Source organism: Poromitra crassiceps (genome assembly GCF_964638095.1).
Source record: "Poromitra crassiceps genome assembly, chromosome: 1".
Classification (NCBI taxonomy): domain Eukaryota; kingdom Metazoa; phylum Chordata; class Actinopteri; order Beryciformes; family Melamphaidae; genus Poromitra; species Poromitra crassiceps.
The window spans coordinates 106560536-106582591 of NC_139623.1; the positions used below are offsets into that span (position 1 = coordinate 106560536).

The following is a 22056-nucleotide window of genomic DNA, read 5'->3' on the forward strand; positions in this document are numbered from 1 at the left end:
TACGTACTTTTGATACCTTTTTCTTTGTTGAATGAAAGCACATTTCATTATATAAGAGTACTGTAAATCTACAGGTGTAACATGCACAGACTGTCTGCCTTTCTAAACAGAACCAGATCATGCTCTATCAATTCCCTCAATAAAAATGCACATAAACTATAAAAGCTTGTTGACACCTTTTTGATGCCTGAAAATCAATCGAGGCCAAAAATTGGTTTAGTACCAATAAGCCCTGATACCCGGCCCTATTAAAAACATCCTCCACTCCCAGACAGGTCTGGAAAAGTAACACTCGCCGCCATCACCAAGAGTGATTTATTACATCTCATAGACTTGCAGCAACATTCTGATTAGTCCTCATTTTAAAAACAAACAAAACAAAAAATATATAAGTAATTACAGTGTTCAAATGTCATGATACAAAAAAAATGTGCTGAGTTTTGCCTGGAGAATTTGGGACCAATGGGAAGTCGGAGAACAGAGAGTTGTCAGTTTTTCCGCAGAGCAATAGTGGGAGAGGGGACTGTGTCGCGCACACTGCGATGTTAAGCACTGGCTGAGCGGTCCATGGACGCCAACAGGCGGATTCAGCGCAAAAGTGAAACACGAGGTCCAGAGTTGAGGGTCAGCGTTTGCTCTTCTTTGCCTTCTTGTGGGAGCGATGTGGTGAGCGGGATCTGGACCGCCGTGCCTTACGGTCCGGTGATGGTGATCTGGACCGTTTGGAGCGTTTAGGAGACCGTGCCCTGTGTGTGAAACAAGTGTAACAGCATCAATGAGACAAACAGCTTGTGAGGAATAATACATTGGTACGGCTCAGAAAAAGACAATCATTGCACTTGCTTTAAAGGAGAGATGCTTCTGCATTTCTGGGTCTGTTCGTCGGCGTCTCTACTCCGTCCCCTTCTTTTGTCCCGGTCTTCACTTCTTTTGCTCCTCTCTCTGTCTTTTCTCTCCTCCTTTGACCTGTCTTTGGACTTTGAGGTGGATCTCTCGCTCTTTTCCTCATCGTCCTTCTCAAACTCCTAAGGTAGATGGGGTACAACATCCAGAAGAATTAACATATGGGCCTGTATCACTATTTGTCTTCTTTTTTCTTTTTTTTTACTGTGATGGTTAACTCACTTCTTGGTTCTCATTCAATGTGCTGTCATAGTTACTGTGATAAGAATATTCTTTATTTGAATGATTATAAATAAAAGTCCTCTATTGTGTTTGCTTTGGAGGCTCACCACTACTGAATAAATACTGGGGAAACTGGTCTCTTTATTTGATCATTAAAAGGATGCCCATTAGCTGACACCTAAGATTACTGGTAGTCTTCCTGGGGTCCAAGAACAATACACATTACATGACATACAACAATTAAATAGAATGCAAAAAAACATGTATCACATCAAAAGAAAAATGAAGGAAGAAGAAAAAGAAAAAGTTAAAAGCAAATCTAGAACCAGATAAAACAATGTAGCATCGTCCGCTAGACCTCTAACTAGCCATTAGACCAAAGTTTTAACTTACAATAAGAACATTTCCTTGTAATCTATAAAACAGACATAGAAAGCAGACGAGATGAAATATAGGATATACTGTAAATCAGGATGGTTTGTGTGAATGTAAGTAAAACCTAAGTTTCCTTTTAAAACATGCCTTTCCTTTGATAGAACGGACATCACTTGGAAGACTGTTCCACGACACTATAGCCCTGTATATTACAGCTGCCTTCATGTAGTTGGACTTTGGTCAGGGTAAAGTTATCAGCAGTGTTGGGACTAACGCGTTACATTAACTACGTTACTTTTCCGGTAATGAGTGCTGCAACTAATTACTTTGTCAAAATCAGTAACGCAGTTACAGTTATTGCGATTTAAACAGGCTCGTTACTCGTTACTTCACTTTTTGTTAAGTCGAACTGCACCGACATTTGCGCGTGAGCCCCTTAATCACTGTGAGTATTTCCAGGTAAAACGATTCTGTGCGGGACCTACAGCAGCGAGGGTAGAGAGGAAAATGCCTGGAGTCTGACGAGGAAGTGCGGCACTTCTATACTTTCTAATGTTACTGGACCAAATTGTGATAGTGAAACGGGTCATTTTGCGCGAGCTGTGTTGTGTACGGTAGCGGTGTTCACTTCACACCGCTCGGGCAGCTTGGCGAGTTGGCAGCATGGAGCCCTCTCCTCCTCGCTTCTCTACCAGGCTGTCTGTCACCAGTGCCCTGCTGCACCCAGGCAAGCACTCGTCTCTCACTCACAGATTCCCCTCGCGTTGGAGGGTGTTCACGATGTGTTTCGCGTTGTTTGGTCATGAAATGGAAAAGAAATGCCTGCAAGTCTGCTGCCTTTTGGAGATGAACTGCTATTAAAGGCAGCCGCGACGAGCGGCTGCTTTGGGGCTCTGCTGCTCACTGTCACTCCGCTGTTACAAAGGGTAACCACAGTGTTTATATTGTTCAGCCAGGATATTATAGACTACTACTGATACAGTTGTTAATTATACACTGCCAAAAGTGTACTGGCTACTTTTTGAAGGCAACAATAAATATGCCTCAATGCCTAAATGTTGTGTTTTCTTGTTCCACTACTTTTCGTCGTAGTGATAATGGGTATAATGGTCAAATTTGACAGTTGTCTTGTCCCACACTGTGCTACACCAACCCCAAAATAATGTGTGTGCATTAATAAGAGAATTGAGAGTTTAAAAAAAAGTAACAAGTTACTTTCCTAGTAACTAGTTACCTGGAAAGTAACAAGTAACTTAAAGTAACAAAGTTACTTTTCAGAGCAGTAACTAGTAACTGTAACTAAGTTACTAATTTAAAGTAACTTGCCCAACTGGTTATCAGTCCACCGCTTGCCCCTCTCGTAGTGTGTATGAATATTTGAACTATAAGTTTTGTTATTGTAAAGAAATGTAGGAGTCTGAGTTTGAATAACTCTATGAAGATATATGTAAGTTGGCCGATAGTCTTTGCTCAACACTAAAGGCCTAAACATGGTCGTCCGTCCGCCTCGAATTGGAGCCGTCTCGCCGTCGGGCGGCGCCAGCGAGCCCTACATGCTAGGACGTCACTACACCCTCCCTCCTCCTGTGGAAGCTCCGTGTGAAAATGGCGGAGATTGTGTGCCAGGCAGTCTGAATGAAATTGAATGTAACGTTCCCAATTCTATGTATTAAATTCTAAAAAACGACCCTCAACATTTGGCAAGGCTAAGCCACACAACTAGTTCGTTCTAATCTAACGTCATGCTTTGAAAGACGACTTTACGACGATGAGCCAAGGCAACGGCCAGTCACAACTCTCCTGCAGCTGACGTCACGCACGTATCGTCGGCGCCGAGTCACATTTTTGAGCAGCCCCCGTCAGCCGACGGCGCCCCCTCCCCGTAGGACGGCGCTCCACCCGCCGTCCTACGGGGAGGGCGGGGCGAGGCTCTGATGGACGACCATGTTTAGGCCTTTAGCCTTGTGAGACATGCATGCATATCGGCTACGCTAGACCTACTGTAGGGGAGCAGCCCAGGACTAGTCTGGCTGCCTTGTTTTGTGCTGCTACTTGTAACTTTTTAAGTCGACCATTGGTAGCAGATGACCACACCAGCAATAATCCAAATGAGATAGAACTAATGAACAAAGAATTTGGCGAAACAATAACGATGTAACAAACGATGCACACTTTCATGTCATGGCAACTGCTCTGCCCATCTTGGCAACTTGTTGATGTGATCAGACCAAGACAATGTACAGTCAAGCCAAAGTCCAAGAAGCTTCACTGTTTTTACTTGTTGTATAGTTTGACCCTCTATCTGTAAATTCACTTTAGGATTGTGTGATGATAATCTATAATTAGAACCGAAAATTATGCACACTGTTTTTGATATGTTAAGTATATGTTTATTTGTATTCATCCAGTTATATATAATGCTAAGCTCACTAGACAGAACTTGATTGAGCTCTGCACGTGTGCTGCACATATGTGCTTCTAAAACCCAATACAACAAGGGCATAACAAAACAACATGAATTCAACATTATACTTTTATGAAGCTGATCAGTAACCCACCTTTTGTAGCAGCTTGTTCCTGTAGTGCTCCACCTGTTGTTGCATGCTCATCCCAGACTTCCTGGGCCTCTTACCAGACTCCAACTCATCCTGAATCTTCATAACCTTCACCTGTGTCAGAGACAACACTGAATAACAATGCATATCTCCATCATTTCACAATTTGAATACTTGAAGCTGCTGCCACAGAGAATATCTCTCTAGATGGTTTTCACGGAATTGTGTTGCTCAGGAACAGTTTGGAACCTAGCTTATGTCCTGTCAGTTATTGTACCAGCAAACACTGAGCTGGGGTTCAATTTAGACCGTTTTTGATGTCAAGTTAAAACAGTCTATAGAGTCAGACTTAGGTTGGTATGGGTATTGACATGATACGACAACTAAAGCAATTGTTACATTGATTGTTACATCGCTACATGACTAATATTTGGTGCCAAAGATGTTTGAGATCATTAAAGTCACAAGGAAACGGCATTTCACTGGTGTCTTGCTTTTGTAATCCAGTGCTTTTCCAGTTGGGGCAGGATGTTGGAGTGGGACTTAACCCGAGGAGCCAATGTTCAAAAGTGACTGGGACCTGAGGACTGCAACCATGCTGTCTAGGGATGCACTGATATGAAAATACTAATAACCGATATTAACATTGCTGTTATGGCCAATAACTGACATTTACCGATGTCGATATGATCTGTATACACATTTCTATTATCAAATTTTGTACATACTGAAAAACACATGTAAACACTGAATTTCCTCTCAATGTGAAAGTTTTGGCTGATACCGATAACCGATATGAACATTGCAACATCAGGCCGATGCTAATATGTTAAAAGATGACTAACATCGGCCGAATACTGACATGACTGCCGATATATTGTGCATCCCTAATGCTGTCTTAGCAAAGGAAACATGGTCTTCTTACAGGTTTTGTATGATGGGAGGGGTAGAGGTTGGGCAAATCTCCCATGGTATTATTATTGATTAGAATGTGTATGTATGGCTCCTGGTATGCCATGATGTAATCACTAAATATGCAGAACTTCACAGTAAAATTAATTGGATTTTGATTTAAAAATTTGAGAACATTTGACAATTTTCTTGTACATTTATTGTTCAATAGGTGTACATTTTGATATGGAGAATTAGCTGACAAGGTGAAAAAGCCCTATTTTTTCCTGCGCTCTCCATTTCAGCGTGTACTTGCCTCCAGCTCTCTCAGCCTTTTCCTCTTGCCCTCAGACATTTGGAAACTTCTGAGTGAGCTCTGGAAATCTGCGCTGTCATATTTGGACGAACTGCTGGAGTCATCGCTGCTGTCACTCTCCGAAGCCGCGTCTCCGTCCTGGTGGTTTAAACTGTCGCCAGGAGGGGGAGGACAACTGTGAATCTGTATTATGTGTATATGGCTTTCACAGATGCAATAGAAATCTACATTGAAAACCAACCAGTGAAGGCTTCACATAGGCCTTACCTTACATTCACGTCGTCTTCACTGTCTTGCTCCACCACCATATCCCATTTAGACTCAGTCTTGGCTGGGAGACAAAAGGAGAAAGATGAGTAGGGTGAAAGTAGACAGTGATATGACTCAAGAGGTCAACATGATCTAGATGTTCACAATACCTTGGGGAAATGTCTCAGTATCACCCATCTGCTCCCATTTGGACAAAGGCACTCTGGAGAGAGCAACGCTGCCATCATCCACTAGGGGGAAAAAAACCCAATTATGGCCAAGATGATGAGATGCTTTAAAGGATGGGTTTTCCGTGGGGAATATGAATATATATTAAATCTCACGCCCCTAAGGTTTTCGAATCCGTTGAAATTCTTGAAATTGGAGCTTCACTCCCAGAGATATCAAGCATCTCTCACATATTTTTTGGGCCAGCCGACGCGTTTCGCGTCATCTGGCCTAAGTCCGCCTTGCGGAAGTCGTGCACCTATGAACTACAACTGTTGTTGGCCATGGTCCCGCCTCTAGAGGTCCTCCACGCCCCTTCAGAGGCCTTGACAAAAACCAAAAGGCAGCCATCTTTCCAACCGCCTAGCCTGCTGTAGCTAATATTAGCTTCCCATAGTTCCTTGCAAAGAGACCATTATCTCGGGAACGGAAGCACTAATCGACACGGGACTGGCGGCATTGGAAAGCTCGTCAAATTTTACATCTAGTAGTAGGTGGGTTGAAGTAACGAAATCAACGCTGAGCAATGTACCCGTTTTTACACATTTTTACAGAAAATAGTTACAACATCAGATGCGCGTAACTCCTACGAAAATGCCTTAAAATGCATGAATTTTTTTTTATGAAGACATCTCCCGACATATATACTTCAGTTTAAATGTGGTGCAATTTGGAGGCAATTTATTTTCGATTTATTTTCGATTTATTTCTTCTTCTCTCCATATATTATTGTCGAAGCCTTCTTCTTCTTCTTCTTTGAGTTTTATGGCGGTTGGCAAACATATATGTGCATTACCGCCACCTACTGGAGTTTGATATCAGCCAAATGCCTGAGGGGTGGGCATAAAAACGAAGGCCACGCGAGCCCAGTGCATTGTGGGAAATGTAGTATTTCGAGTCCCCGCACCCGCACCTCCCCCCCACCACCCCCCCCCACACACAGAGTGGATTTCGGTTGATATCTCTGTGAGTAAACCTCCAATTTCAAAAATTTCAACGGATTCGAAAACCTTAGGGGCGTGAGATTTAATATATATTCATATTCCCCACGGAAAACCCATCCTTTAAGTCTGGCCCTAAGTATCTTTTTTGCCTCCTTATGTATTTATTTATTTTTACCTTAATATAACAGCTATTAAATCATTTTGATGGTATACTGACTTCTAATAGAGATATGGCCCTTCTATCATTTCCACTCTGCATCTTGAATGCTTGTTCCCTGCAGCATGTCAATTTTGAGGCTGCGTCCTGGAGCCTGGCAAGTTGCCTGGAACTTTTAACTCCATTTCCTGCACAGCTCCTTCAAATTAATTTTTCCGCTGACAAACTAATAAGGTGCTTTCATTGTGAAGTACTTATAGGAAGTGAAGCGTGTTTTTGGCTTAATTAGCGGCGCGATTAAGCCACTTCATTCACTAAAACAAGTCGAGACAAAAAACATTTGGGGACATTTGTAAGTACGTGTAGCATTTAGGTGGGGGTGCAATTTCCCCAAATAGAAAAACTACATAACGGGACTCACGGACACTTCAGCGGGGCAGATAATGGCTGACTGACACTGGTAACTGGGGGAAATTGGGGTGACAGATGGTGTTTTGATGTATGATGGACTCACAGGGCATTCCATCAATGTCATCGATGGCGGCTCCCAACGGAATGCCATCTATGTCATCAACAGGGACACCGTCCAGAGGGTCCCAGCCCAAGGGGCAGCCATCCAGGTCGTCCAGAGGAGCTCTGTCCAAAGGCAGTCCATCTATGGGAATGCCATCCAGCGGCGCACCGTCCAGATCACAAGACACCTCCTGTGAGAGGAGAGACAAGTGCAGGTATGCTGGGAGTTGTTTATTCGATCAAATCAACAATACAGCAACAAGTCAAGTCAAGTCATGTCACTTTATTTGCCATTTACAGTAGGGACTGCATTGGAATTGGGGTGCTAGGAGCTTAAAAACATACATAACAAATCACAGGACAGCATATAAAAACATTTAGATACCGTGTAAAAGAATAAAAGGAATAAAAAGGTTAAAATTTTAAAAAGATAAAAAGAGACAAGTGCATATTGGATAGAGCCGAGTTCACCAGCTCAAGTTTTAAAGTGCAAGATAATTAAAGTGCACATGAATTAAGATAGATAAAGTGCCTATGCATAGAGGCAACATTGCATGTACAGTTAGGTATAAGACATCTTATACAAAGGAAAAGCAACAAAAAGTAAGGCATGGTCTACAGCTTGGCGGGTGTAGGATCTAGCGTTTGGTATTAAGGTCATTCAGACAAACATCCCATTAAGGTCATTCAGACAAACATCCCATTCGATCAAGTGCCCCTGGAAAAGGGGATGTCAATAGTACAGAAGAGATCAAATTAAGCTCACCTCCACCTTCTCTATCAGCTCCTCTCCCGCTTTGACATAGCCCAGAAAGATATTTTGAAGCTGGATTAGATAGGGCTCTGGGTATATGGCCCAGTCCTCCCAGGCCCTAAAACAACACATTACCTTTTGCTGTGGGGACAGAACAGGGTGAAAGTGTTATTCGTTTGTTAATACCCTTGTATGAGTCTGTGGTAATCGAAAGTAGGTAAGACTACCTTAAACTGTTCAGCCTGCAACCTGGCTTGTATGTTTCTGTGCGCTGCGTTGAGGTCTCCAAATATCTCAGGCAGCTTTGTTTCAAAGCTGCACAGACAGAGACAGAGACACTGAAGGAACGGCAGATGGCCAAGGAGCATAAATGAAATGGGAGCGATGTGTTATGCTGAATTGAGGGCAAGTCTCTTACTATTTACGATAATATGATGCACCGGCTACTTTGGCACAAGAGTTGTGCAAGATGTCTGACACAAGATACAATCTGGCAATCTGTAGGAATATTGGAGAAAAAGAATGAGTCATATCACCCACACATCATTTGCTTTACACACACATATTACATAATCGTGCAATGCTCATATAAAAGGCTGTAAAGAGGGACAATGTTTTTGAACTAACCTTCTTCTGTAGGGGCGTCTGAAGCAGGGCAAAGGATTCGCTGATGTGTCCCACTACTTCCTCCGCTGCGTCTGCTCGCTCAAGACAGAACAGCATGGCACTGCCAATATCCTCTCGCCGTGGAGTGAGCTCTTTCACCAACGTCCCCAGCCTCTGTTTGTGCCTGAATGGGTGCATGCAGAAGAATCAACAGTGGGTCTCTACACCCACAATGTCAATGTCACTACGCCCGTTAGATCAACTTACTCAGTCTTGAGCTGCCCTTTCTTCACCTCCTCCTCCTCCTCCCCCTGGGAAGCAGCAGCCTCCAGCTCTGCCAGATCCTCTTCTCCCTGGCTGTAAGGGTTTAGGGCAGGGGGTCTCCATAAGGAGCCTCTCCGGAACAAACGGAAGTCTGAGGTCCTCCACTCGGTCGGGGACTCGCCCTGCAGTGGGGGGTGAAGGACAGGAAATTGGAGAAAGGAGAAAGAAAAGCAGCGGCTCCCATAGAGATACACCATGGTCTCTTTATCATGGAGTAAAACCATCGAAATGGAAAGAGTTGGGCTAGTGAAATCACAATCACTTCAATGGTTGCAGATGAAATGGTCATACATTTCTAGTTAACAGAATTGGGGTGCTTTCTCACTGGGGACCTGGGACAGTTTCCGACCACACTTGTCCCCAAACTGACCCCAGGGCCGGTTCATTTCAAACTGACCCCAGGGCCGGTTCATTTCAAACTGACCCCAGGGCCGGTTCATTTCAAACTGACCCCAGGGCCGTATGGAGTGTAAACGTTGCGTGTCCGTGCCCGTAACAGCAACCCGTGACAGGGTCCACTTGAAAAGGTGGTCTTGGAACACTTGGGCGTGTCTGGGAATGGAACACTTGCGAATGTGAACGCCAACCGTATGGAACCACGTAGACAACACACGGGTGAGGATACACTCCAGGAACCACGTAGACAACACACGGGTGAGGATACACTCCAGGAACCACGTAGACAACACACGGGCGAGCATACACGCCAGGAACCACGTAGACAACACACGGGCGAGCATACACGCCAGGAACCACGTAGACAACACACAGGTGAGGATACACTCCAGGAACCACGTAGACAACACACAGGTGAGGATACACTCCAGGAACCACGTAGACAACACACAGGCTGAGGTGAGGATACACTCCAGGAACCACGTAGACAACACACAGGCTGAGGTGAGGATACACTCCAGGAACCACGTAGACAACACACAGGTGAGGATACACTCCAGGAACCACGTAGACAACACACAGGTGAGGATACACTCCAGGAACCACGTAGACAACACACAGGCGAGGATACACTCCAGGAACCACGTAGACAACACACAGGTGAGGATACACTCCAGGAACCACGTAGACAACACACGGGCGAGGATACACTCCAGGAACCACGTAGACAACACACGGGCGAGGATACACTCCAGGAACCACGTAGACAACACACGGGCGAGGATACACTCCAGGAACCAGAACCACGTAGACAACACACGGGCGAGCATACACTCCAGGAACCACGTAGACAACACACAGGCGAGCATACACTCCAGGCGTAGTGTAGTCTGCAAGTGTTCCATTCCCGAGCACGGAATAAATTTTGTAATGTAAAAGCTGACCAGCGGGGGAGAGAGGAGGGGACAATTGTACTCGGGCTCTGGACGAAAGCGTTCCCAGTGAGAAAACACGCTTAGAGTCAGTACGGTCCCAGTAATTCCAACTGATACACTGCAACCCCCCCCCAAAGGTTTTGCCATGAAGGAGACAGAGGAGAATGTGACTCACCTGGAGAATGGAGAATAGTTTCCAACGGTAGTACACATGATCTTGGCTTTTGTTGTCAAACAGAAACCTGAGATGATAAAGAGGCGGTCAAATTAGTATGTATCCCCACAAGGTTACTCAATAGACTAATAAATAACGAGGCACCAGGAGCACCTTACCTGTATTCTGGGTTGTTCTTCTCCTTGCTCATAATTATGGCTTCAAACATGGGTCCTTCACGCACCACAAACTCTATCATCCTGTGAATAAGGACTAATAGGTTCCTGTGTGGTGAGAGGAGAGTAGATGAGACCAGGGTTTGGGTCAATGCACACAGGGCCTGAGATCTCTCATACCTCCGTCACGCCGGACTAGTGACCTGTGACATTTGCAGGTACACCTGCTCAAATTGACCCTATAGTCAAGACAAGGGTTGAGGCCCAGGTGAAGCTCTGCTCAGTTCAGTGCTTAACCCATGTCACGCTGTATCTGGGGTCGTCGTGTCATGTCACCCACTGCATTGAGCAAATAGTGTGACATAAGGCACAAGGCAGTGAGTGTAACATAAGACACAAGGTACAGTGTGAATTGCCTTTGACACGGGAGGTGCCTGAATCAACATCCTATTCCCAGGTCCACATGTGCGTGAAAGAGGTAGAAGAAATCCCACTGCAGCACGGGGCAATATAATAATAATGTAATAATATCCGTTCATTGAAAGTTGAGTTTAAACCCCCAATCCAGAGTTTGGCTATAACGTATTAACATGTGAGCTCATTTCACCTCGGTTCTTAAAGAGTGTCACTTCTACGTCAAACCTATTGAACTCATTATAACTCAACATGCAGGTCCGTTTTCAGTGTCAAATTGGCAATGTAACAATTACAATGAATGGTCTTGATGAGATTTGTCTCATCAAAATACATGGTTCTAATTCAATTCCAAAGGCTAACAAACTTACATGTACCTTGACATGTCAACTTAAATAGCAAATTATGGTATTGCTTCCAAATGATGATTGGCACAAGACACATTTGGGCAGTGCTGTGAAATCAGCATTTTTTTTTTTTTACAGCCTCAACTCCTATTTGTTCCTATCGGTCACTCACTCAGCCAAATTAAATTCCTCAAGGTATAAGAAAAGGCCAGCAGCAGGTTAACACTTTTCAACTAGAATTCTGGATTGGGGCTTTAAGCCTGAAACCTCTCTAAACTAGAACTACAGCAATATACGTTCATGCAGTGTTGCTCATTATGTGTCGTCAGGTCTACCACTGCAATTTAACACTCATCATTCTCATTCTTCTCACCTGAACAAGTACCTAATTTGATTAGTGGCACTACCTGCAACAGTGACAGTACAACTTACTGGTGCTCACATCCAGTGGCATTTGGTTATTAATGAGATCTATCTGCCTTCTAGCTGTATCGGTCTGCAGTGTCTCAGCCAACCCACAGGAAACCCAGGCAGGGCGCAACTGATATTAAGACGCTGGCATAAATAAACGGCTCCAGTCTACTGCTATCCACTTTTCCAGAATGACAGTGCTTCATTATAATAGACAAAATGAGGTGTCTGTGTAAACTAGAAAGAGAAAATACACAAATTACGTCAATCTGAGGCCATGGGCACCTCTGAATTTCAAAATAAGAGCCCCCAGTCTTAAGCTACAGGTGTCACATAGGCTAACACTATGTACGTTGTCAAAATGTCCGCTGGCAATGGCTAGTGTTACACAACACACACTACAAACAGGATGGCAGAAGTTTGGGTTATGTGCTTGGTTAGCAGGTCCTATATGTGAAGTTGAGTGATAGCTCTTCTTAGGACTGGGGCTCCCTAACAATGTGATACAGGAACAGTGCAGCACGGCCTCTGTCCTACAACACGTGTGTGACAACAGCTGCTCAGTCGGAATAAGAACATAGAGTGTGTGTACCTTTCGGTTGGGATAACCACTTTGACTACGGCTTCGGACAGTGTCTGTTCGTGAAGTCAAACCAAATATTGCACATATTAAAAAGTGATTCTTTGTACAGATGAAACACTGCAGGATACATACAGCCTAGAAAACCACGATAGCAGTCAGTGTCATTCAAATGGGGGAGGGGTCACACAAAGCTATACTCATTGACTAAATCATGATTACACAGTGAACTACTATGTTACTGTAATTCAATCTGGGTCAGGATCTAATGTTCATCCTATAATATGGCACATTGGCACTACGCAGGTCAATTCTGCCAGCTGATCTATAACTGAATGAAGAAGCATGCTAAACATTACTATACTCAGTGTTCCCCCAATGTCTTATTATTATTACTTCTTTGAAACATCAGATCATTTTGCTTCTGGGACATGGATTCATTCTTGTTTTCAGTCCCACAATCATTCCCAGTACCTGTTGCAATGTAAAAGTGGCTATTTTACATCCACCATGATACAGTATATGGACAATACAATAACTGTGGCTCTCTTGTATTTGTTTTTCTAGTAGTGAGGGCAATTGTGAGGAGCCAATTCTGCTATATAATATACATATAAAGGAAACCCTCAAATAAATAACTCATTCTCCCACACTCGCAGACTGTAATCCCTAATTAAACTACAAATCGTGTCCTGTTCATTCCTTGAGCAATTCATGTATTACACCAACACTCAGCCCAGTTCACTCCACACCCATTACTTCTGGCGTGATATAAGAGGCTACAGTAAGTGAAACTTCACATGAACAAGAGAAGAAGAAGAACTTCACATGAATGCAAACAGCCCAGAGTACAGAGAGCACGTTACCTTGTCAAACTCCACCTTGGAGCGGCCCAGCGGCTTGGTGAAGTCGTTGCGGAAGATATCCCTTGGCTGGGCGTTGAAAGGCAGGCCGGATGGGGGTGGAGGCGTGGCCCGTACCCCCACCGGAATGTAGAGGGGCTGAGGCGGGATGCGAGCTGGTTTCCCCCATCCCAGCTTCATTTCAAAGCCCATTATCACTTTTCCTTCAGAAGAAACAGAATAATCCCACGAGTCAGAACAGAATTGAACCATGCTGTAATCTAGCACTGAGGAAACTGTTAACGAGTCAGAACAGAATTGAACCATGCTGTAATGTAGCACTGAGGAAACTGTTAATGAGTCAGAACAGAATTGAACCATGCTGTAATGTAGCACTGAGGAAACTGTTAACGAGTCAGAACAGAATTGAACCATGCTGTAATGTAGCACTGAGGAAACTGTTAACGAGTCAGAACAGAATTGAACCATGCTGTAATGTAGCACTGAGGAAACTGTTAATGAGTCAGAACAGAATTGAACCATGCTGTAATCTAGCACTGAGGAAACTGTTGGATACACCAGCTATTGGAGCCTTTAAATTTGGCATCTTTTTAAAGTGCTGCTGTACTTTTGTAGTACCTTGGGTTGTGTAACTTCCCGATCATGATATAACCCCAAAATCATTATTGTATACATTCCTATATATATTCATTATTGGTCAATGTATTATTATATTCCTTCCATCTTTATAAGTTTCCTCCAAACGGATTTCGGTGTTGCGCTTTTGTTCAAACTGAAAGGTTTCTTAAACATAAAGAATTGAGCAGCATGACTAGTTTTTTTATTATTATTATTATTTATTAATATGTTGTCATAATCTGCTTTGTTCGTATTCGTTTATGTGCTAGAAGTGAGAATTTTAGAGCTGCTTCACCATACAAAGGCAGTGAATGGAGAGAAAAATCCTCCAACGGTCTCTACCGGAGCAACAGATAAGAGAAGAATGGCTGATTTGAGGGTTATATGCTGTCTGCTAGCCAAATTCAACATGACTTAAGTGTCAACTGTACCGTCGAGTGCAGCCAAGGCTCTCTCAGCATCTCTCCTCGTCATGTAAGCCACAAAGGCTCTGTTTGTGGTCCGGCAGCGCTCCTCGTCTGTGCGGGGCCACATGATCTTCACGCTGGCCAGTGGACCATACTTACCAAACTCTTTGCAGAGAATCTCCTCGTTCATCTGAAAGGCCACGGACAAGAACACAATGTCAATCGCATATCTACGCTGCACTGAGCCAATCAATGGCGGTGAGTTCCTTTACCTTTGGGTTAATGCAGCCAAGGTAGAGGTTAGTGGTTGTTGGCACGGCTAGGTCATCATATAATAACGCTGTAGGGGAAGAAACGGGACTGAGGTTAGCACGGTAGCCAGTAGCCACATTGTCTCTCGAGCCAAGTTGCTTTTAGCATCGTCTTTGACACTCCACACTGATCACCTGCCCAAGGCCAAATAGCGTTTGCAAATATTGGTTCCGTTGCATTTATTTAGCTGTGGGGGAAATGTAAATAGACTGAAAGTTCATCATCTGAGATCTGACCTGACTGCTCAAGCCCCACTCCAATCTACAAAGGTAGATCTTTCTGGAATTTGTGCAATGATAGTCAACCATCTACATATAATAAATGTCTTTATCTCAGTGTAGTCAACAGTACAGAAAATATGGCATGTTACTTGACTGTTATACACCAACAATAGTCTCGCTAGCCAGCCTCTCTTCCCTTCCCTCAGAGAGTCTGGCGCTGCAGGTTTCCATTATGGGATTGCGGAAAAAAAATGCTCTGTTTGGGTAAACCAATCATCCTCGTCTTGGGCGGTGCTTAGCGTTAGTGCCCTTGGAAAATAGTTTCGGGGTGGAACTTGTGCCGAGCAGGCCTTCTTTATTGCACAATCCAAATTTTCTTCAAAACTTGCCATTTTCAGCGTGTAGCAACGAGTTAGCATGTAGGTTTCTGCCGTTAGCTTTCTACGCTAGCTAGTTAGCGTCGTTGTTTTCACATTCGGCGGCCGGGAGCATTACAGCGACACACGTGGGAGCTGATTGACATATGGTCGGAGCCAACGACAGAGCGTGTGACAGAGCTTGCAAGCGGGGGAGCGGATATCCTGCTGCCACCGAAACAGCCGCTCGAATGGGAGAGCAGCTTTAGAGCAGGGGCGGGCTGATCCCTGTTGCCTGTTTCCACGACGCCAGACTCTCTGAGGGAAGGGAAGAGAGGCTGGCTAGCGAGACTACACCAACAATAACATGTGACTCTTACTTACATGATCGTCCTAATAATGGTGTGTCCAGATCTCCATATCCCCCTCCTCCTCCTCCTCCAGGGTCATTGTTCTTTCTTTTGTGTCTTTCCTCACGCTCTTCCTGTATTCTGTAAGTGCCACACTCATTTTCAGATATAAAAACAAGTCTGTGCCAAAAAATAACACACATCTTAATTGAAGCACGATATCTGACACTTTGATGAAAGGCCTTACAGCTTAAGCTCTTCCTTAAAGAGTTCCAGGTTGCTCTTCTTCTTCTTTTCTTCTGTCTTTTTTTTAAACAGCTGTTAATCAAACAAGCAGTCATTATGGTGCTTAATGCATAGGACTCTATATGACAGTGTTAGCAGTACAAGCAGTCATTATGGTGCTTAATGCATAGGACTCTATATGACAGTGTTAGCAGAACAAACTTACCGGCTTTTTGCTGTCAGCAGACTGTACTGGGGAGACATGCTGGGGCGCAGGGACAAACTTCGAGGCGGGTCGATATAGCTTACTTTTCTTGACCTCTTCTGCTTCCTCCTCTGCAATAAGACCAGAAATGACTAAACATTAACAGTCCCAGTGTTATGAACATTTTACTAGCTTGTTAGCTTGTGGCTAGTAATTGCTAATAATAACAGTGCTTGTTTTCCTATCCTTTCTTTAGTCAGGCAGTAAGTAAACGCCATCAGTTATGGTTCCTTCAAAAGAATATTTCACTTGGGTGGAACATTTTCCCTTTTCAACATGTATTGTAGAAAAGGGTCCATAATGGCCCACCGCCAGGCCTGTTCTTGGGGCAGTCGATGCCCACGAGCCGGCGCGCCAACGACGTAATGATGATGACATCATCAATGATGACGTCAGAGTTCACCTGTGAGGTCATCGGCGACGTCAGGCGGTCTAGGCTGACTGTGATGGCAGACGGGACTTTACGGGGTCACCGATGATGTCATAGCATAGAGTTCACCTGTGAGGTCATCGGCGATGTCAGACATAACATTAAGGTGCTCTGTGACGCTGTATCCGGTATTCTTACTTCCTTCTCTCTATTCTACTTCATAATGTCTACCCTCACCACGACCAAATCCGAACCCGAGCTGAATCCTGGCTGTCTACAACCAGCCAGGTCACGAGTGGTATTCCTTCAACCGCGTCCGAGGACCGACATCTCTGTGGTTCTGATCGACCACGGCCCGTGAGCCCTCATCTACGATCCAGCACACTTCACGAGGCAAGCCCACAAGCTTCGCTACATGTATAGCATACCATACAGGTACAGGGGCAGGCAGTGTCATTAGCTGCCCTGGGGATTTGCATTTACCACCAGGATTCATTGATTTCAAAATCAGCAATTACAAAGAGGAAAAAATTATCTTTGTAATCCTGGACACGGAATTAAATAATACTGCTTGCATCTTCTTTTCCTTGCTTGAAGATGTTGTAGAAGCATGAGTTTTACGTCTGCCAAGGAGGTTACGTTTTCACCCTAGTTAATTTGCCTGTCTGTCTGTCTATCTGTCAGCAGAATATCTGAAAACCTTTGAAATACATTTCCATGAAATTTGGTGGACAGATAGGACTTGGACCAAGGAACAATTGATTCGATTTTGGTGGCGCTCCCTGATGTGAGATTCCTGCCATTAGCCAATTCTATTGTATTTTAGGCATAACTATTAAACTAAAGGAGATATAAAGGTGTTTCCAGTGTATGCTTGCAGGAAATCAATTGAACTTAAAAGAATAAGTGATAGGAATGTCTTTGAGTGAAACAGCAAGTTGGATAATTCAAAGTGACTAATGTAATCTTGACGATGGCTCCCCAGAGTGGAAGAGTTTTGTGCTTGACCATTAAATAGCTATGAGCTTAGGGAAATATTGATTTTGAACTCTCTCATTGGTGGGGAGTCAGCCTGATATTGTTTTAATAATTATTTTAAATTCTCCACAGGAGTCCTGCTAATTCAGTTTATATAATTATTGTAATTACCTCCACCAAGGAGGACATGTGTTTGCTGGCGTTTGTCTGTTTGTTTGTCAGAAGGATTACAGAAAAAGTACAGGCCCATGAAATTCCATAGAAGGTGTAGCATGGACCAAGGAAGAAGCCATTATATTTGGGAGCAGATCCGACTCATGAACAAGCACCAACAGACCAGCTCAAACCTTGGCGGAGGTCTGCGCTCTCCGAGTGCCCTTCTTCTAGTTGTTAATAATTGATTACTTTCTGCACATTTCAGGCAGAGAAAGTAAAATAACATAAAATATTCAGATATTGTCCAACATCAGCTGTACAAAATTGCTATGAAGGTGAACCCTTTTATAACACTATAGTGAAAGCCATGATATCCTGACTACTAACCTTTAGTTGCATTCACAATACCTCCGCGTACAAAGGTTTTCACCCCGCTTTTGTCACTGCTCTCAAACGATGCCAAGAATTCTTCGAAAACCTCCGCTGCTTTTTCTTGCTCCTGAAAAAGTCACATTAGAAATATATAAATGTCTGTAGGCGGCAATTATGCAGATTCTATCCCTTTCTTCAAAACAACTTAAATGAGTGATTACTGCTTGATATGTCTACATTTCAACAGACAAGGACAGGCATTCATTTTCTTTGCAAATAACATGCAACATAGCAGAAAATGTACAGTTTTAGACATCTTGGCTTATAGTACAAGGTCCAAACCAAACAGGAAATCATCACAAACAAAACGGCAATATGATGACCAATACTATACCATTCCCATTCCTCTCACCTTTTTCTTGAGCTGTTCTTGTTCCCTCTTTGTCAATGTTTTCACTGCACTGGGAGGTTTTCCCTTTCTATCTGCCATGTTCAAACTGCAGAAAGAAAACAGAGGGTTATTATTTTAAAAATACTCATATTTTACAAATGAATTTAGTAATTACTAGCTTTAAAAAAAAAAAAAAAAAGTGAGTTATTTTTAATTCAACTCAGACATCCGCAGTGGAAAAAATACATGTTTCTACTCAACTTTGAATTGTCATAATCCCATCACCAATGACAGTTTAAAATAAATTATACTTCAGGTTATTTGCTACCATCTTGCCTCTTGCCCATTTGTCCACCCTTGATGGCCAACGATGGGAAAATTAGACGACGGTTGAAAATAACTTGACTGCCTCTTTACCCTTCAGAATCAGAAGAAATCACCAGTCTATTTTTAATCAAAGTATCTGATTTCAGTTGATGTGAAGTGTAGCTGAGTGCACTAATGACAGTGTCACTTAAGTGATAATAAGCAAAATGATAATTATGATTTTTATATCATATCATAATTTTGAGTTCAGAATGATTACTCCTGATACATGCAATACTCCACAAACAAACCCACAAGCACAGTTTGGGTTGCCAACTTAATGGTGCAAAATCCCAGCAAAAAAAGAAAAGGCAAAACGACCCCCAGTAAATTGTCTGGAGGTGTGAGTGAAATCTGAAATCAGTAAAAGCTCCCAAAGCATTGTACTTTAGCGCAGTGCAATACAAAACTAGTCTCTAGTAAGATTCACACAGCAACCTAACACGAACCCAGATCAAGTGATTTACTGCTGAGGTCGAGACTCGCTCAGGATGTGATATAACGTTAGATCCACAACAGATGAGCACCATCCTATCAACATCAATTTGTTCATATGATTGTGAAAATAATCCCCTGGTTTTCCTGCAACCCTAAAACACGGAGGTACCATAAATTATGAGGTTTTCAGTCAGAATCCTTAACAAAATGTGTCATGTTTTCAGTCAATCTGAGAGGACTGGCAACGTTGGTTACAGGCCGAGTATGCTAACGTTAGCTAACGTTAAACTATCGTTGAAGTGCGGACAGATGACCAGCTAAGCCAATGTTAGCCTTCGGGGGAGTAAGGTTAATTCTAAGGTAAAGCTAGCTGCTTCTAATCCATCTTGCATGATAGTGATGGCAAATCTCACAAGCCATATAGATGAAAAACGAGCCCTATCGAAACGTTAGCATCTGCTAACTCGACTGGATTTCTTAGCATTGGAAAACCTCAACGTGCAACGTTTTGTTTCCTTTCCACAAAGCACCGACTGCGCAGGATAGTATTAAAACACGCCGCATGCACGGAGCTTCCTACCTTGGCTAAAGAGCTGTAACTTACAATGTATGTATATGCTATTGCTTCACAATTTCGCTTACGACGAAAATGGATTTTCATCACAACATGCTGTCAAGAGGCTAGATTTCCGATTGGAGGCGGACCCCAGCTTGGTCTGTAGGGGGCGTCAGTCTCTGTGCCTTGGCTGTGCTACTAAATATTCATGATTGTCTCATGGTATTCCTACTGGTGGTAAACCATGGGGATTTTGTAGAGTCCCACATTTTAACTATTCTACATTTTCTAAGTGTTGACGCTGGCTGAGAAACAAGCCTTTTATTATCACGAAGTCTGATTGATTTGACATTTGTGTACTACTTTGTTCTTCCCCAGATAAGTGACTTGATTTAGGCCAAGGGGCACATTAGTGATTGGTGACAATGGTGAGTCATTTTTAGGTCGTCAGACACTAAAAAAATGCTTTTTTTTATGGACACACCACCGACCAGGAAGTTATGCAAATATGAACCTCACCACCTGGGGGGTACAATACTGCATCATTCGTGGGCGAAGATATTTTTCTTTCTTCAGTCATGGAGGCGAGTGAATAGAGTTGTCATCTGTAGATGTTGTCATGCCTCATAACGGCCACTAGGGGTCAGGTAGGCCTAACCTTGGGGACAGTGAGTGAGTGAGTGAGTGAGTGAGTGAGTGAGTGAGTGAGTGAGTGAGTGAGTGAGTGAGTGAGTGAATGAGTGAGTGAGTGAGTGAGTGAGTGAGTGAGTGAGTGAGTGACTTTAGAGGCCCATGATGACTTTTACATCTAAAAAGCTGTTGCACAGCCAACCGACAAGCCAGTGATTTGCTATAGCCAGAAAAAGATCAATCTGGGCACCCAGAGTGTATCAGTCTGACGACTAATAATCAGACTGGGCACCCAGATTAAAAAAACAAATGTTTCAAGAAAATTGCATGACGTGTGACGACCCCACTCACTACGTCTGCCTTGCTGTTCTGCTGTGCTTTCTTTTACAGGTTGCTGCTGATAGTGATATATGCTGAGTGAAAGCCCACACACAGAATTCTACCCCGGCCCAGACATTTTGTTGCCAGCTCCATACTCTGGCAGCTCCAGCTCAGATGCAACTAAAGGTAACGACCCACTCTGCCGATCAGTAACCTGTAAAATAATGCACAGCATATGATTCCATATACATTTGTGGCAAATTCAATATATGAATACTTATAAATATTGAGTGTTTGCTTGAGTTAGTGTTTTATGTTTGCCATTATATCTCCCAGATATAAATTATTTTCAGCAGTAAACTAAAAGTAACAGGAAGAAAGCACAACAACTTTTAAGAGCCAACCACTTCTCCTCGATCTTCTGTTACAGTTGGTTAGGGTCACACATCATTCCCTCTTTGTAGGGGTGGGCGATATGGCATAAATATCATATCACAATTTTTTCAGGTAGGATCCACGATCTTATCACGATTCTTTTTCATATTGGTTTTTAAGACTATTTTGCAAGTTACTGAACAGTACAAGTACTGTACATCCAAACTAATTTCAGGGTTTGTATGGTTATGAAAAACCTGGAAGTGTCACAGAAATTTAAAATACTATTTCCAGGGTCTGGAAAAGTTATAGAAAAAAAAATCTTTGGATAGTTTTGGAAAAGTAATGGAAATTTGTTTAATAAATAATTTCATCATGTTCATTTTTACGCTGAGTTTACAATAATTCCTCCCAAACCTTTTCATCTTGGGACCCAAAAGATACATTTTGTGTCTCCCTGGGAGTCCCAGCCAGTCAAGTTAGTCATTTTACTGTTTCAAGGCCAAATAACTTACATATCTACGCCCTTGTTTGTTTCACAATAACAATTCAGCTGCACTTGTCTATAAGGTGTGTAGCAGCTGCTTGCTACCTTCTGACTTAAAGAAACCTCAAGTTTCATCAAAATAAGAAGCAGTGGTGTCTGATATATTACATGACATGCATGAATGAACAAATGGATCATGTATAGCACGCTCCTAGGCCAACAGGTGTAAAGTAGTAATGCCAGCATGTGATAATGTGCAGGGTTAGGTTTGTGAAAATCAGACCACTGGTGTGTGACATAGGTTACTGCATGTGACAGACGGTGTGTGACATAGGTTACTGCATGTGACAGATGGTGTGTGACATAGGTTACTGCATGTGACAGATGGTGTGTGACATAGGTTACTGCATGTGACAGATGGTGTGTGACATAGGTTACTGCATGTGACAGATGGTGTGTGACATAGGTTACTGCATGTGACAGACGGTGTGTGACATAGGTTACTGCATGTGACAGACGGTGTGTGACATAGGTTACTGCATGTGACAG

General features: G+C 43.2%; 1 protein-coding gene across 3 annotated transcripts; it reads right to left on the minus strand.

Annotated features, from left to right (window-relative positions):
- Positions 1–610: 610 nt before the first annotated feature.
- LOC310774272 (U2 snRNP-associated SURP motif-containing protein) lies at positions 611–19823 on the minus strand. Of its 3 annotated transcripts, none has more exons than XM_083634318.1 (24): positions 19743–19823; positions 18356–18440; positions 17959–18070; positions 16029–16138; positions 15825–15895; positions 15612–15718; positions 14611–14678; positions 14363–14528; positions 13317–13516; positions 12463–12506; positions 10702–10806; positions 10544–10610; positions 8981–9159; positions 8735–8897; positions 8526–8605; positions 8335–8422; positions 8120–8248; positions 7355–7544; positions 5682–5762; positions 5530–5593; positions 5263–5413; positions 4059–4169; positions 844–1025; positions 611–746 (listed from the first exon to the last, which is right to left on the minus strand). In XM_083634318.1, exons 2-24 carry the CDS (start codon positions 18431–18433, stop codon positions 626–628), a joined length of 2667 nt encoding a protein of 888 aa, XP_083490444.1. In that variant the 5' UTR covers positions 18434–18440; positions 19743–19823; the 3' UTR covers positions 611–625. The 3 variants fall into 3 exon arrangements, 2 of the variants coding, with proteins under 2 accessions (XP_083490444.1, XP_083490443.1); XM_083634317.1 differs by having other exon boundaries at positions 5263–5437; XR_014552589.1 differs by lacking the exons at positions 611–746; positions 844–1025 and having other exon boundaries at positions 4061–4169; positions 5535–5593.
- Between the last annotated feature and the right edge of the window lie 2233 nt (positions 19824–22056).